A 15,930-nucleotide genomic window follows, 5' to 3' on the forward strand; every position below is an offset into this window, starting at 1 on the left:
TTTAAGCGATCCGTACCGTTCGGTTCTATGTAGTGGAAAAGCGCCGCCGTACCAAACCGTACCAAACCGTTCCAACACCGTACCATGCAGTACCAGCAGTTGAAAAGCGAGCCGAACCGTTCGGTTCCATGCAGTGGAAAAGCGCCATATGTGTTCTAGAAGTTTAGAGGTGAATGGGAGCAGGGGGGTGAGATTGGTCTTAAGTTGTTCAGGTTGGTGGGGTCCAGTGAGGGCTTTTTAAGTATGGGAGTGATCTGCACACGTTTTAGAGGAGAGGGGGAAGGTGCCACTAGAGAGGGAGAGATTGAAGAGGTAAGTGAAGGAGCATAGGATAGAATAAGAGGGTGACCATAGTAGTTGAGAGAACAGGATCCAGGGGGCGATTGGTTAGGTGGGCATCTGAGAATTTTAGTAAGTAGTAGCCAGTTCAAAAGAGGAGAGTGACTGTGCTGTTAGGCAAGGTATGTTGAGTGGGGAAGATGTACGCAAAGTGGAGGTGTCCTCACGTATTGCATCAAACTTGTCTTTGAAGTGATTGGCAATCTATTGGGCAGTGAGTGAGTTAGAGGGTAGAGGGGATGGGGGGTGAGCAAATATCTTGCTCATGGCTTTCTGATTGGTATCTGCCCTTTCCTGGTGGTTTCAGTCAAGTCACACCCGACGTACATCCCCCAATTCATCTAGCTACAATATTTGCGACCTTCAAGAATTGGCGGAATGTTAATGTGTTGGAAATGAGGATCCACGGGAAGATTACTGATAATGTCAGCTGATGGGAGTCAGTGACCACAAGATAAAACACCAGTTTTAGCACGCGCAGGAAAAAAGAGAAATCCGTAAATCTGACCTACTGAGAGTCGCATTCATATATTTAAACTGACTAGAATGTTTTGTTTGAATGTTTCTTTGTAGATTTGGTGCCTAAATATAGAACTTGTTACTACGATAAGCTGTATGACCAGGAAGTGGTGTCATTGATGATTGTGTAGGAGGCTGCCTATGCTAGGAGGTGGTCAGATAATGTTTTACGCCACATCTCTAGAAGAACCTAGCAGGCAGATTGTGTGACGTTAAAGCCCAACTCCTTAAGAGAAAAAAATAAATCCACCCTTGCAGTTAACAAGCCCCCCCCTGCAGAGGTTCATTGCTTGTTATGTCTAGGGGATTTCCAAACAGGCCGTATAACTTGCCTTCTATCCGCTCTCTGGTTAACTGATACTCCCCTCCTCCCGAAGCTTCTGTCTAGGCTGAGCCTCAGTGTCGTCACCTACAATACAGGGACATTAACCCTGTATTATACACTTTGGGGACAGATGTCCGACCACAGCCAGCTGCAGTTTGTAGCCCTGCTGAAAAGCGGAATAATGCCCCCTTTATACTAATGCATTGTGGATTGATGGTACTGCAGGTGTGCCTGCAAATTAGCTGTGCTTTCCCATAGAGTTCTATTTTTTTCCTAAAGTGCATTAAAACCTCCAGACATAAAAACTCTATGGGAAAGCACAACTAACCTGCACCAAACCCATGGGTTTGTTGTGTTACTCCCGCTGTGTGGTCAAACCGCACCGCATCAGTGTCAAAGGGGCTGAAGGTATTTTCTTCTTAATCTTCTGTCCCTGGACTTAATGAGCAATTAAAGTGGTTCTAAAGGCAGGAGGTTTTTTATCTTAATGCAATAACATAAAAAACCTTCAATGTGCAGCTGCCCCCCTCAGCTCCTCTTAATGCCTGAACCCCCCTCGATTCAGTGGTGTTATGCAAGAGCCTGACTTGTCCATGACTCTACCTCCTGATTGACTTCGGTTGACAGCAGCAGGAGCTGCTTTGTCTCTGCCAGTGAGCCAATGAGGAAGCAGAACCGAGCCACGGCTTCATGTCAGAATGGGCACAGTGGCTCCGGTGCCCCCACTCGGCGGGAGGGGCCAAGAGTGCCCGCAAGGGACCTGAGAAGAGGAGGTTCTGGGCTGCTTTGTGCAAAACCATTACACAGAGCAGGCGAGTATAACATTTTCTCTTACGTCCTCTGACAGTCGCCGCCCAATGGTATTAGCCTTCCCTGATGGGTAATGGCGCCCTCTGCAGGAGCAAGGATAGGCAGATTGATTATTAGGTTAATGCAAAAAAACATTTTATACCTCGGCATGCCACTAGGGGGCCATCCCTCAGCCATTATCCTGAACCCATTCTGATATTACCTCAGTTTTATGCTGCCTAGCTTAGGAGCAGGTTAGGTCTTCCGGGCCGGGACCTAGTGTCTCGGTTTTCTTTGTTTTTTTTTTTTCTCAGAAAGATTTGTGGCCAGAACTCGCGATCCTCTGGCGGACGCCACGGATGCGTTGGTGGTGCTTTGGCAAAGGTATCGGCTGCTGTATGCCTTTCCTCCGATTCAACTGTTGTACAGGTTCCTCCGTAGGTTGGCGTCGGAACGGATGTCAGTCATTCTAGTGGCCCCGGACTGGCCACGGTGGACCTGGTACGCGGACATCATTCAGATGGTGAATTTTATGCATTAAGATGAAAAACCTGTGCTGAAGCTGCCCCCAGACCCCCCTTTAACTTACCTGAGCCCGATCCCATCCAGCGAAGTGCACGAGCACAGCGGCTTCCGCTTCTGTCTTTCCTCATTGGACAGATTGATGGCAGCGGGAGCGATTGGTTCCGCTGCTGTCAATCAAATCCGGTGACACAGGAGCGGGGCCGAGTCCCATAGTCTGTGTCAATGGACGCAGCAGTGGGACTTGGAAGCAAGAGCACATGGGTGCCCCCAGGGAAAGCTTCTTTCCCTGGGGGCAAATTAATTAAGTGGAGGGGGCTGGAGCTTTGGCGGGGGACCCCAGAAGAGGATCAGGGCTGCTCTGTGCAAAACTGTAAGGTAAACATAGACGTTATTTTTATAGGGAAAAAAAAAAAACCATGAAGCTTTACAAACCCTTTAAATCAAATGCATGAGTGGGGTGGTGGGGGATGTACCCACTCCACTGCAAGGTTGTTGTTTTTTTCCATTCATGGAATCTGTCTATAAAGATGTATCAATTGTTCACTAGTGTATGTAGAGGTGTGTGCCAATGAAGGCGTTAAAAGCGCTCTAAATTGTATTCAGCTGAGTGTATTATAATTTTCCCAGCTGCTAAGACAGGGAAAGTACGGTGTTTCTAGTGATTTGTATACATTGTTTCTGGAGTCTTTTACCTGAAAGTAATTCTTGTTGTAATTTTCACATCAAGGGCCTATTACATCTATACTTTCTGACAACACACAATATATGCGTTAACGCATTGCAGTGCCTTTGACTTTGAGTAGCACCCCAACAAACGAAGGCAACTCTCTCTATATAGTGTGTTCCTGCGAGAATTTTGTAACCTCTGATTTTTGGGATATTGTGTTTGAAAGCCCATTGCATAACGTGCGTGCGCGTGTATTGGTGCACTGCACAAATGTCAGTAGGCCCTCAAATATTTTATTTCCCTAGGTTAGATAGCATAGGTAAGGGTTAAACCCCTTTTGGGTTGTACTTGATTTTGGTGTGCCCGTTCACCAAGGCAGGAAGTGATATGAAATTCAAAACCTTAGTTGTTACCAATACAGAAATGGAGCAAATATCTTGCAATGGAAACACCCAAAGTCAATATAATCTTTATAAAGCCTAAAACCTTTTCTTTGAAGTGATATTTAAGGCAATTTATTTTATTTTTTTTATTAACCTTTTCTACTTTCCTGCCCTGTTCAGTGGTTTTGCACAGAGTAGCCCTGATCCTGACCCCTCCCTTCTACTGAGTGCCCCCAGAGCAAGCAACTCGTTACAGGGGAACCCAAACAGCCTGGCTTTTGAGCTGCTGCTCTGCATGTCCACTCACACACAGAGCTGCAGATCGACCCCACCCCTTCTCCTCATTGGCTGTGATTGACAGTGGCTCCCACTGCTTATTCAGCCAATGAGGAGGGAGAGTACCCAGAGAGTTGAGGCTCTCGTGCACTTCGCGGGGCAAGGGTAACCTTTAGGCTGCATTCACATGTCAGCTTATAATCGCGGGCAGAACCGCCGCGGTTCCGCCCGCGATTCGGAGATTTATTGCAAATCGCGGGACGCCTAGCGTTGCCCGTTGATTTGCAATAGCCCCCCAAACGCTGTGCGATGTTGCCGCGATTTACGCCCGCCGAATCGCGGCAACATCGCGCAAACAAAATCGCGGGACGCAATACGCTCCAAAGAAGCTCTTGTACTTGGAGCGTATTGCGTCCCGCGATTTGCAATAAATCTCCGAATCGCGGGCGGAACCGCGGCGGTTCTGCCCGCGATTATAAGCTGACATGTGAATGCAGCCTTAGGGGGGGGGGGCTGCTGCACACAAAAGGTTTTTTTTTTCAAGGTAAAAAAACTTGCACCTTTACAACCACTTTAAGGCCTCATGCACTTGAGCGTTTAGCTCCAGTGCATGATATACCAACGTTTAGTAGTAGGCAAGAAAGCACATGCCCGCACCACCCTGCTGCTGATAGCCTGTAAAACTCCTAGGGCGCTTTCACACTGTGTGCTGTGTTTATCTCAGTGGGGGATCGATCCACGATCCCCCTGCTGAGCATGAGAATGACAGCTTTGTCTCCGGTCTGTGTGCGGAGACGCAGCTGTCAGAGCCCCATACATCTCTTTGGGGGAATCGGATGGGAACGGACTGTCGGTCCGTTCTCATCCGATCCGATGGAAAATAGGGTTCCATCCATCCAGATTTGAAGGATCGGATGTCAGTGGACATGTCTCCGCTGACATCCGATGCCCCATAGGGATGCATGGGGGGACCGTTCAGATCCGCCAAAAAAACTGACCGGCGGATCTGAACGGTCCGCCTGTGTGAAAGGGGCCTTAAGGTTCATTTACATTTGAGGTAGGAGGGTGGTTAAAACCCCACAGTTGAGCCACACTTTTTTTTTTTTTTTTTTTTTTTTTTTTTTTTTATACCCCTCCCAATGGCTACCCCCCCCCCGGCTGCAGAGGCTGTGGCCAAGGATGTAGACATGCATGCTGAGCCTGACCCATTCAAGTGATGCGGACCACTCTACAAGCAACCTACATGCAATGCACAGGGTTGTGCCATTCTTGTTTGGGGATCATGGGGTTAGAGTAGGTGATGAGGAGGCAATACAGCACCACCTAATAAATGCTCTGAGGAGTGATCTGAATGCGGGTTGCTCTTCAGAGAGCATAGCACGTATGAACAAGTCCTAAGAGACTGACAGCTGCTGCTGCTCGATGGTGCACTGAGCCATCGTTTAGGGCAGTATACACCCATGTCAAATGCCTTGAACGCAGATTGCTTGGAAACGGGTTACATTCACATTGTTTAAAAGTTGTTGTTGTATTTAAAGTGGTTCTCCACTCTGAGGGAGGGGGGTGGGAATTAAGTTAGCAGCTAAAAATTCTGTAGCTGCTGACTTTTAATTACAGGACACTTACCCTGTCCAGGGATCCCGCACCGCCCTCACCCGGGTTAGTTCTTCCCAGCAGCGGCATCTTAACTGTTGGCAGCTGGCTGTGCTGCATGCAGATGCCCACTGCGCATGTGTGAGCCATGCTGCGCTTTGTGAATGGTCCTGTGATGTGTCCCAGGAGATTGTGAGGGGGAGGGCACCCCCCCGAAGCTCGAAAATTCACTTATGACAGAATAAAATCTCAGAAGTGCTGTAATGTGGTGTATTTTTTTTAATTGTATTTTTGGATGAAAACTGTAGTGATAAACTGAAAATCGTGCCATCTGGTATCGTATGATAGATATCCGATATGCGTTTGTCCCTTAGGATAATTTCGGACAAAAGCTTTGTACGATCAGATTATTCGGACGATCTCATAAAAAGCTGTATTTCTTTTTTTTTTTCTGTATGATTTTCTGATCATGTGGATGGGCCTTCTCACCTGGTAGAGAGTTTTGGTGCTGCTCACTGTTGTTGCTGAAGGCTCTGCCTATATGAAGATGGCTGCCTTCACACCGTGCAAAACTAGGCCTTGTCAGTCAATCTTGGGTAAAAGAGCAGCAACAGGGAGACCACAGACAGTACTGGTGATTAGTTCTTTGCCCTCTGCCTGCATGCAGACCTCTGCCTACATACTTTTGCATGTGCGTGGCTTTTACGGAAAATGATTATAGAGCATAAAGCTCTTGTAGTGTATTCACTAGAAGATGCATTCTGTTAACTGCAGTTTTCTGCCCTTCAGGCTTGAATGGCTTGGGATAAAGGTCAGCGTATAGAATGACTAAGCACCCACCAAACCGAAGAGGGATCACTTTTGAAGTTGGAGCACAACTGGAAGCACGTGATAGACTGAAGAAATGGTATGCTATGCTTTATTATTCCTGGTTGTTTATCTGCAGTAATTTTAAAGCAGTATTAAACCCCAAAGCAAACATTTTATTGTATTGCACCTTTCCAATTCTTAGATATAAATAATGAATGCAGCCATCATTTTTTTTTTTTTTTTTTAGGCCTTTTTTATTCATTTCTATTTTTTTTTATTTTTTTTTTTATTACTGGGTAATCCTGATATTGAAGCTTGCCATTTATTTATCAAAATTCAAACCATGTATGGCCACTTTGGTTGAACAGAAGTCAATCTACCATTTGACTTCTGTTAAACCGCCCTGTTTGGATTGTATCCACTCGAGCAGTGCTGCAAGCTATGGGCTTCAGCGCTGATCAATGTGTTCTGACAGTGGGGCATTGTCCCTGCTTTCAGAGCACTATAATATAGTGGAGGGGATTCCCTCATCAACCTCGAATGTGTGGATGGGAGAATTGGGTCAGCATATTTATTTTATTTTTGTTCAACCTGCTGATTCAACAAGAGCTTTAAATTGCTGGTGCCAATGTAGTTAAAACCTTTATCCCAGACGGGGGTGGGGGGGAAGACTAAAGTTTTCTGTAACTGCTTATAAAGTTTTTACATAGTTTCGGTTATTCATTTCTAATGAATTAGAATTTTTGAAATTTGACCAAATCGAATTGGTTCAAAATGTATTAACCAATCCAAATTCTATTTGAAGAATAGCTGGTTGCAAAGGAGTGGCCTGGCAAGCCAGCATCCGCGTCCTTAACCGATGACTCGTATCAAACTGTGGGCATTTTGGCAGACGTCACAAAGTTGCGGGGGTCACCCAATGATGTTATCTGGTGGCACGGCCACCTAGTTATTTAAGAACTGTCAGATGGGGGAGCTCATACTTATTCACATGGGGGTATCTGGGGGCCAGGGTTGTGGGGATGAGGCCCTTGTCCCCATCAACATGGGGACAAGGTGCTTTGGGGGGGCGCATGTTGAGGGGATGTGGCCTTGTATGGTTCAAGAGGGAGTGGGACACTCGCAACCACACACTCCTTTCCTGGCCTGCTGGGCTGCATGCTCTGGGTAAGGGTCTAGTATGGATTTTGGGGGGCCCTGTGCAGTTTGAATTTTTAATTGCTGGCAATTTGGTTTTTACATTCAGCTGTCGGCTGGGTAACCACGCTGACAGCTGATGAGTCATCGGTTGTTAGGATGCCGGCGGGTGCTGGCTCCTAACCAATGCAAAAATGGATGTTTTACCCGTTTTGACATCCATTTAGCTTCGATTTACTTTTTTTTTTTTTTTTTTTTTTTAACCGAAGAAAAATCCGTCTTTCTTCTGTTTTAAAAAAAAAAAACAGTAACAAAAGCGGATGTCAACAGATGATCATCTAACATCCGCTTCCCCATAGAAATACATTGGTGTCGGTCTGTCTTCCGTCAACGGATGGAGGAAAAACCGAGATTCGGAACACAGGTGTGAAATGGGCCCTAATTTTAAAACCTTCCTTTTATTTTTTACCATTTTAGCTTTCCTTTGATATTTTTAAAAAAGATATCCGCCCAGTTTGTCCAGGAGAAAAAAGATCCAATTCACCTGAATACACTAAATAGTTGAGGTGATATGTAGTTTTTTACTAATGCATGTCAAAGCTGCAAAACGGTGTTCATGACCAGGATGAAACAAATCCTAATGTCTGAAGGAAAAGCAAGTTTAAAAGGTTTGGCTTAGTTTGGTTTGTGAATGGGAACATGTAACAAATATAAAGTGGTGTTTTTGCTGCAAAAGTGAATATACCTTTAATCCCTTCCTAATAGCCTAGCTGTAATTCAAATGTTTGTGTTTTTTTTTTTTTTTTTTTTTTTTTTCAGGTATGCCGCCCATATTGAAGAAATAGACTATGAAGAAGGTAAAGTTCTGATCCATTTTAAACGCTGGAATCACAGATACGATGAATGGTTTTGCTGGGACAGCCCATACCTCCGTCCCTTAGAGAAGATACAACTAAGAAGGGAAGGCCTAATAGAAGAGGACCCCCCCGTGGTAATTCATTTTAAAGTCAGTTTACATTTTGGGGGAAAAAAACTATTTTTTTGAACTCCCATCTTCAATATTGTATCGTTTTACTACGTTGTCTAAAACATTGAAATAGGGGCGTGGACTTCGTCCCTCGACAGTTTGTAGGAATCCAATCAGAAATTACTATGTCCTGTGTTTTTTTTTGTTTAGGTGTTTCGTGTAAATGAACAAGTCTTGGCCTGTTGGTCTGACTGCCGATTCTACCCAGCAAAAATAACATCTGTAAACAAGGATGGTAAGAGAAGTGTTTTTATAGCCTCTATATCACTTTTAGAGCCGGTCCACACTAGCGCGACTTGTCAGGCGACTTGTCAGCCTGACAAGTCGTGCTCCCTCGCGGTCCAATGACCGCTACAGGACCCGTTCTAATAGTCGCTCCGACTTAGAAATAGGGTCCTGTACTACTTCGGGGCGACCTCGGAGCGACTTGCATAGACTTCCATTATGTGAAGTCCCTGCAAGTCACTCCGAAGTCGTGGTGCATGGTAATGCACAAGTCGCCCCCGAAGTAGTAAGGAGTCGTGTCGCCTTAGTGTGAACCGACTCTAACCACTTGAAGACCAGGCCTTATCTGGCACTTTGTTTACATGTAACAATAAGCATTTTTTGCTAGAAAATTTCTTAAAACCTCCCCCCAAACATATATTTAAAGCAGACACCCTAGAGAGTAAATTGATGATAGATTTTGCAATTTTTTTTATGCCACATTGTTTGGGCGCAGCGTTTTTTAAAACTTTTTTTTTTTTTTTAATTTACTTTTTTGATTTTAATGCAAAAAACACAATCCATAACCTAATTTTTTGGTAAAATATAAAAGATGTTAGGCCAAGTAAATGGATACCAAACCTGTCAAGCTTTCAAATTGTGCACGCCCTTGTAACAGCAACAAACAACGTCAATTTTGCTATCCATAGGCAATGCTTTAAAGCCTTTACAGGTTGCCAATTTAGATTTACACAATGCTAGAATTTCTGCCCATGATCTGACGTTCGCGGTGGTACTTCACATGTGTGGGGCGATCGCTGTTTGTGTGCAGGACTGACGATTGCATTCCCCTTAGGCCCCTTTCATACGGCTTTCTGATCAGGTCCGTTCTTCAGGCGGACTGGGTCGGATGCTCCATGCAGCCCTATGGCGCAGCGGATGTCAGCGGAGACATCTCCGCTGACAACCGCTGCTATCCGATCCTGTCCATGAAATCCCGACGGATGGAAACCCTATTTTCCATCCGTCTGAACCAGAGGCGTAACTAGAACCTTCAGGGCCCCGGTGCAAGAAACCATGAAGGGCCTGCCGGACCCCTGGACGGGGCCCTTTCCTTCAAGCCTGGGGCTCTTCCCACTGATCCTGGGGCCCTTTACTCTTGTTGTGGGGCCCTTTATTACAGTCCCGCAGCAGTTCCCTTTCACAAGTTCTGCAGTGGGCCCCCTTCCTGCCATCATGGGGCCTCCCTACGGTGGTGGATTGCCAGGGCCCGGTCGCAAGTGTGACCTTGGCGATCCTGGAAGTTCAGCCACTGGTGTCAGTAGTTTTTATTTTTTGGTATTTTAATTGTATTATTTTTTTATCATTTTATTTTATTTTTTACAATGTCACTGACTATGACTCTGTCCATTCAGAAAAGGAAGGAGCTCCCGCAGCTACAGGAGGAAAAAGATGGACAGTGATTTCTCTAAATGCTGCCCCGGCCGGCGCCACTACTCCTATCCAGGTGTACAGGGGAGCCGCACAGGCCCCCTTGGAGCATAGGGCCCGGTTGCAATCGCTACCCCTGCAACCCCTGTAGTTACGCCCCTGGTCTGAACGATTGGATAAGATCGGATAGAAACGGACAGGCGGTCCGTTATCATCCAATCTCCCATAGAGGAAAGCGGGGCTCTGACAGCTCTGTCTCTGCATACAGAGCCTAGACAGAACTGTCGCCCACCTGCTCAGCGGGGATCTGCGGATTGATCCCCGCTGAGCAAAACTGACTCCGTCGGGTGCATCGCCCGTGTCAAAGGAGCTTTCGTGCGCAAGCACAAAGGGACAGGGCACTTGTAAAAAAAAAAAATTCTATATATATATATTTACGGAGTACGTCGCTGAAGTAGTTAAATGGTGTAAGGAACTTGAAACTAATGTTGGAAACTACTTATGTGGATTTGTATCTATAATACTATGATGGTCAGCAGATGTGCAGAATTGTTTTTAATGGGTGATTTCAACTTGCATTGAGGTTAATAAACTTTTTTGCTATGTTTTATACTTAAATTAATCTGGAAGGGGATTTATTCACAATTGTATGCAAAATAGTTTTCAGAAAAAACACCTGAACTTTTTTGTTTTTTATATTTGGAAGGGTGTAGGACCCGAGGATACAAAATTGTAAAAATTGCTCAAGGGTATTAAAAAATGGATGCATTCCAGCTTCTCGTGTCATTTATTCTGAGGTGTATCTCTTTAAGCTAAATATCATCACTCAACTGAACTTTTTATTCTGTTTCGTTTTAGGCAGTTACACTGTTAAATTTTTTGATGGTGTTGTTCAAACAGTCAAAAATATTCACGTAAAGGCCTTTTCCAAGGATCAGGTAAGTTAACTGTGGTAGTGTGTGGTTTGTGTTTGTTTTTTTGTTTTTTTCTTTCTCCTCCCTTTTTCCATCAATGTTCACATCTGTAGGTGTGGCACCTTTACGCTAAAGTCGGCCATAGGTGGTAAGAATCTCTGTCGCTTCAGCAGGCACTGGCTGAGATTCTAACCATCTATGGGCAGGCTGAATGTATCGATCAACTTGGGTACAACCAGCATGTTGGATTTTTGGCATGCGATTTATTGCCAGTGGCTGTAGCCGCTAGCAATAATCCTTGTGTTCTCCCAGCAGGGATGGTTCCCCGTGCCCCCCATCCGGGAGAACACAATAGCTCTGTGGTAAGCATTCCCCACGGTCTGTGTTGATGGGGGAATCAAGCACCATCTATATCCTGCCCTAATTACAATGACACTGTAGGTAAAAGTAGTTTATTTTTCTTCAATATTTTTTTTTTTTTTTTTTAAGTAGGAAACCGTACAGAGTTTGCTTAGTATAGTCAGGTGCAACCATAGTGAAATATAAGAAAAATAAACCACAACTGACACACTGGCCTAGTGCATTATGCCACATATAGGTTAGTACAAGTCGATAAATATATTTACTCACAAACCATGAAGGTTCGTGGCACAGTTCAACCCAGTGTGTTCCCAACGCCAAAGAGACAAGGATCCAAATTTTCTTATGTGCTTCAAGGGTGAACCCCCTTCTTCAGAGCCAAATGGGTAGGATCCCTTCATTACACTCTATATACTCTACTGACCAAGACATGAGGACCACAGACACAGAAAAAAGATGCTTAAGGAGAAAGGTTGGGCAGAATTTAGAAATAGGGAAGGGATTAGGTAGAAAAAAGGAGGGTTTGGCCTGGGAGAATTCTTGGCTATTGTTGTAGGGATAGCCGACAGTCATTCAGGAAGATCAAAGTCAGCAGGTAAACAGTAACCCAGGGTTCCCAGATCTGGTAGAACTTAGGCATGGAGCCTTTCAGCTTAGCTGTTAATTTCTTGTTAGTAATTGTTCTCTGGTTTTAACCTCTTACACGTATAGATTCTCTGAGACCCGTATTTTAGCAATTGTCTGTTTCACAGCTGTTAGAACAAGAACCATAAATGTAAATTGGTACTTTGAAATACCAGGAGGTTTCTGATTTAGAAAAGCTTCATAGATTCATAGTAAGCGATTACTGAAAAAGAATAGGTAGGATTCTGTACACTTCAGGACCATAGCCTTTGAACGACAGGACATGTCCACTAGATCCTCCTACCCAGGCTCCGACATGCACGGTGGATGGCGCATGTGCCCAGATCAGCCGGCGCCGCTCCTCAGCCTTGATAACTCTTGGACAAGAGGGAGGTGGAAAGGACAGAGCCAATACGGTTGCTAGGACAACGTGGCCTCCATCAGGTGACCGACGTACAGGTCCACTGTGCACGTCAGAGCTTGGGTAGGAGGATTTGGGATCTTTCATCCGGTCTGTGGGTGGTGGTTTGTCGGTCTTAAAATCTTACAGTGGCCATACATACATACATACATACATACATACATACATACATACATACATACATACACAAGTGTGATGTGTAATGAAATAAACCAAACTTTTTATTTAATTTACTAAAAATACATTGTGTGTGCCCACAGGCGAATGTGCCTCGTTCAAAGCCAAAGGAGAAAACCGTAGAAAGCACTTCACCTTCTGATAAGCACAGGGGAAAGTTTAGAGAACAGAAAAAATCTTCCGAAAATGGCACCATAGAGAAAGAGAAACCCCACAGTACAGATGAGAAGCCATCCCAGCCAGAAAAAGACAAGAAGCCGATTACCACTGAAAAAAGCAAGCTCCCTGAGAAAAACTTTGTGAAAAATGAGAAGGAGGACAAAGAAAACATATCCGAGAATGAGAGGGAATCCTCTGCAGAGTCCCGCACAGAGGAAAAGGGCGGACAGAATGACAACCTTAAAGCAACGCATGAAAATGGAGAGCGGAGGAGGAAACGGGAACGTTCATCTTCTCTGCCGCCATCTGGTAGGCGACTGAGCCAAGCTGACTTTGTTTCTTCTATTCAGTGTGAATGATATTCCTCCCAATGGGTGTACTGGAGATTCAGAATTTACTAACCAATTCTAAATGGTTGCAAATGGAATATAGATTAGAAAGTGATTTGGAAGCATCTGTAGTGGTCACTACAATCTTTTGATTGATTGCTTGTTGGATAAGTTCACATTTGGAAACATGTTCCATGTTCCACCCGTTTTAAGGGTGGAACATGTTCCCGCTGCTGTAGCCACTGCCTGATTTTTCCCTCCCTGTGACAGCAGTACGGTGAGAAGTTCCCCAAACTGGCTGTCAGTTATTGAAGTCAGTGTGGCCATGCGGGGCTCCTCCCACACTACACAGCTGCGTCATTTATTCACACAGCTGTGTGTGTGTGAATGAACTACAAGTTTCCGACCTCCTTTTGCGGCTGTTGGCTTGTAGTTCTCAATGAGCTACTACGTCGCTGTGGTGCGCTATGGTGGTTCATTGGTCCTGCCTGTACAGGATGCACGGGCACACAGATAAACAGATCTTCAGGAGACCTGCATGGCACCTGCCATCTGCTGATCGCTGGTGCAATGCTTTACAGGCTCAAAAAATACGATTGCACTTTTTTTTTTTTTTTCTTCTTTACCTGCAAAAAAAAATGTACCATTTTTATTTTATTTTTTAAAAGTGAACTCGTCCTTTAACCACTTGCCAACCGCCGCAAGTACATATACTGCAGCGGTCAGCCCCGGCCAGGCAAAGTGACGTACCGGTACATCACTAGCCTGTCACTGGCTTGTGAGCCAATAGCGGGCGAGCGTGCGCCCGCTGAGGCACGCGCCGCCCCGGCTCGATCCCTAACAAGTCAGTCCGTGTGACCGGCGGACCCGATGTCCGCCGGTCACTCGCGATCGTTCGCCGGGAAGGGAGAAAGGCAGGCGGCTAATGTAAACAAGCCGCCTGTCATTCTCCACTGTGTAAAAATGGAGATCAGACAGGTCTACTATGTAGGACCGTTGATCTCTGTTTTTACAGTAGTAGCCATGTCCATTCACAGTTAGAAACAAGCCCCTAGGACACACTTAACCCCTTCCTCTCCAATACAGTTAACCCCTTCCCTACCAGTGTCATTTTTGCAGTAACAGTGCATATGTATAGCACTGATTACTGCAGTAATGTCACTGGTAACCCCAAAAGTGTCAAAAATGTCAGTCAAGGGTCCGATCTGTCTGCCGCAATGTCGCAGCCCCGCAAAAAAATCGCAGATCGCTGCCATTTCTCGTTAAAAAAAAAAAACACCAAAAATTACAAAAATCTTTCCCTTTGTAATTAAACGCGATAACTTTTGGGCAAACCAATCAAAATACGTTTTTTTGCAATTTTTTACCAAACATATGTTGTAGCATAAAACAAATTGGCCGAAAATATTAAAATTTTGATTTTTACATTTTTTTGGGGGGAATTTCATATAAAAAAATGTGAAAAATGTTTTTGCAAAATTTACGCTGTTTTTTTGTTTATAGCGCATGATCAAAAAATCGCACAGGTGATCAAATCCCACCAAAAGAAAGCTCTGTTTGTGGGAAAAAAAGCACGTCAAATTCGTTTAGGTACAGCGTCGCACGACAGCGCAATTGTCCGTTAAAGTCACGCAGTAAAAAATCGCAAAAAAAAAACCCTGGTCAGGAAGGAGGTAAAATCTTCTGGGGCTTAAGTGGTTAAGATGGGTGGACTAAGTGTATAATTTGGCCATGTTTTTTGTTTAAGCTGGCTCCCCAGGCAAACTGCTAAACACACAAATGAAGTGTATGTATGTGGCTGTTGTATCTGTCAAAGAATTTGTATTTCTGTTCATCCATTCCTGAGACTTGTACAACAAGCAGCTGAATAAATAACATGATCGGGAATCGTACATATCCGTGATGTAATCTCTGGATCCTGAAACTACAAGTGGCAGCCAAGTTTTAAATCTGAGCAATGCACATGGGAGAACATGGCAACTTATTTGAAATATGCTCATTTTTTTGAGTGGTTGGTAAGGACTTTATTCCTAAATATTTTCTTTTTCTGCTTATCTTGACAGATTCTTCTTCACAGACCCTTCAACCAGTAACATTGGAACTGAGGAAGAGAAAAATCTCTGTTGGCTCTGAAATTCGTCCCAAGCGCCAACGCCTGGAGAAAAGTAAACCTACATTTTGTAATTTCATCAATCAGTTTTAAAACCATACATGTTCACTTGCCTTTTTTTTTTTTGTCACCTGTTTATGAAAAATCCGTGTGCATATTTTAGGATTGTCTAAAGCCTCGTACACACGCAACGATTGTTGGCCGTGAATTTTCGGCCAACGTCCGATCGGCCGATTGTCGGCTTTGTTAGTATGATGCTTCCGACAACCGACTCAGACTTTTCGGCCGACCAAAATCTGGTGTGCAGGCTATAAAATTTCTGTTGGCCGTCAACAGAACGGCCGATTTTCCGTCAGTCAGTACAGATTTCGGCAGACAAAAATCTGATGAGCAAGACTGGGCATGCTCAGAAAAGAAAAAACACACGGAAAGTAAACCAGCACATGACATCACTTCTGAAGTTGTTTTTTTGGCCGAAAAATTTGTGTGCAGTCTAGAGCGCATTTCAACCAACACAACAACACTGGACAAAAGACGGCCGATCGGTCGGCCAACAATCGTTGCATGTGTACGAGGCTTTAGACGAAGCAATGCAGTCTTGGTGATCCTAATGGTGCCATAGTTGGGGAAAATATTGCTACTAGTTAAGAAAATACAGAAAGCATTGCTGTTTAAACTAGCCCTATAATCCGTTAGATCCAGGGAAAACCATTTCTATGGATTTGTGCCAAAGTTGCGTGTTCGTTTTTGTGTTTTTTTATTTTTTTTTTTTTGTGTGCTTTTTCATATGATTCCTTTGAAGTCTATGTGG

At 44.5% G+C, this 15,930-nt stretch overlaps 2 protein-coding genes across 2 annotated transcripts in view; both read left to right on the forward strand.

The window, feature by feature from the left end:
• The window catches only part of LOC309566766 (ER degradation-enhancing alpha-mannosidase-like protein 2), a 242,145-nt gene that overhangs the window by 59,141 nt on the left and 167,074 nt on the right, over positions 1–15,930 (forward strand). The window lies entirely within an intron of this gene.
• Positions 1–15,930, forward strand: part of PHF20 (PHD finger protein 20) — a 137,148-nt gene that overhangs the window by 38,183 nt on the left and 83,035 nt on the right. Inside the window, exons 2-7 of the mRNA XM_082272227.1 lie at positions 6,206–6,323; positions 8,183–8,354; positions 8,541–8,625; positions 10,884–10,963; positions 12,605–12,989; positions 15,073–15,174. Coding sequence (XP_082128353.1) covers positions 6,241–6,323; positions 8,183–8,354; positions 8,541–8,625; positions 10,884–10,963; positions 12,605–12,989; positions 15,073–15,174 — 907 coding nt within the window. The 5' untranslated portion in view covers positions 6,206–6,240. The remainder of the gene's footprint in view (positions 1–6,205; positions 6,324–8,182; positions 8,355–8,540; positions 8,626–10,883; positions 10,964–12,604; positions 12,990–15,072; positions 15,175–15,930) is intronic.

The sequence above is a fragment of the Pelophylax lessonae genome (assembly GCF_965119305.1).
Source record: "Pelophylax lessonae genome assembly, chromosome: 11".
NCBI classification, from domain to species: Eukaryota; Metazoa; Chordata; class Amphibia; order Anura; family Ranidae; genus Pelophylax; species Pelophylax lessonae.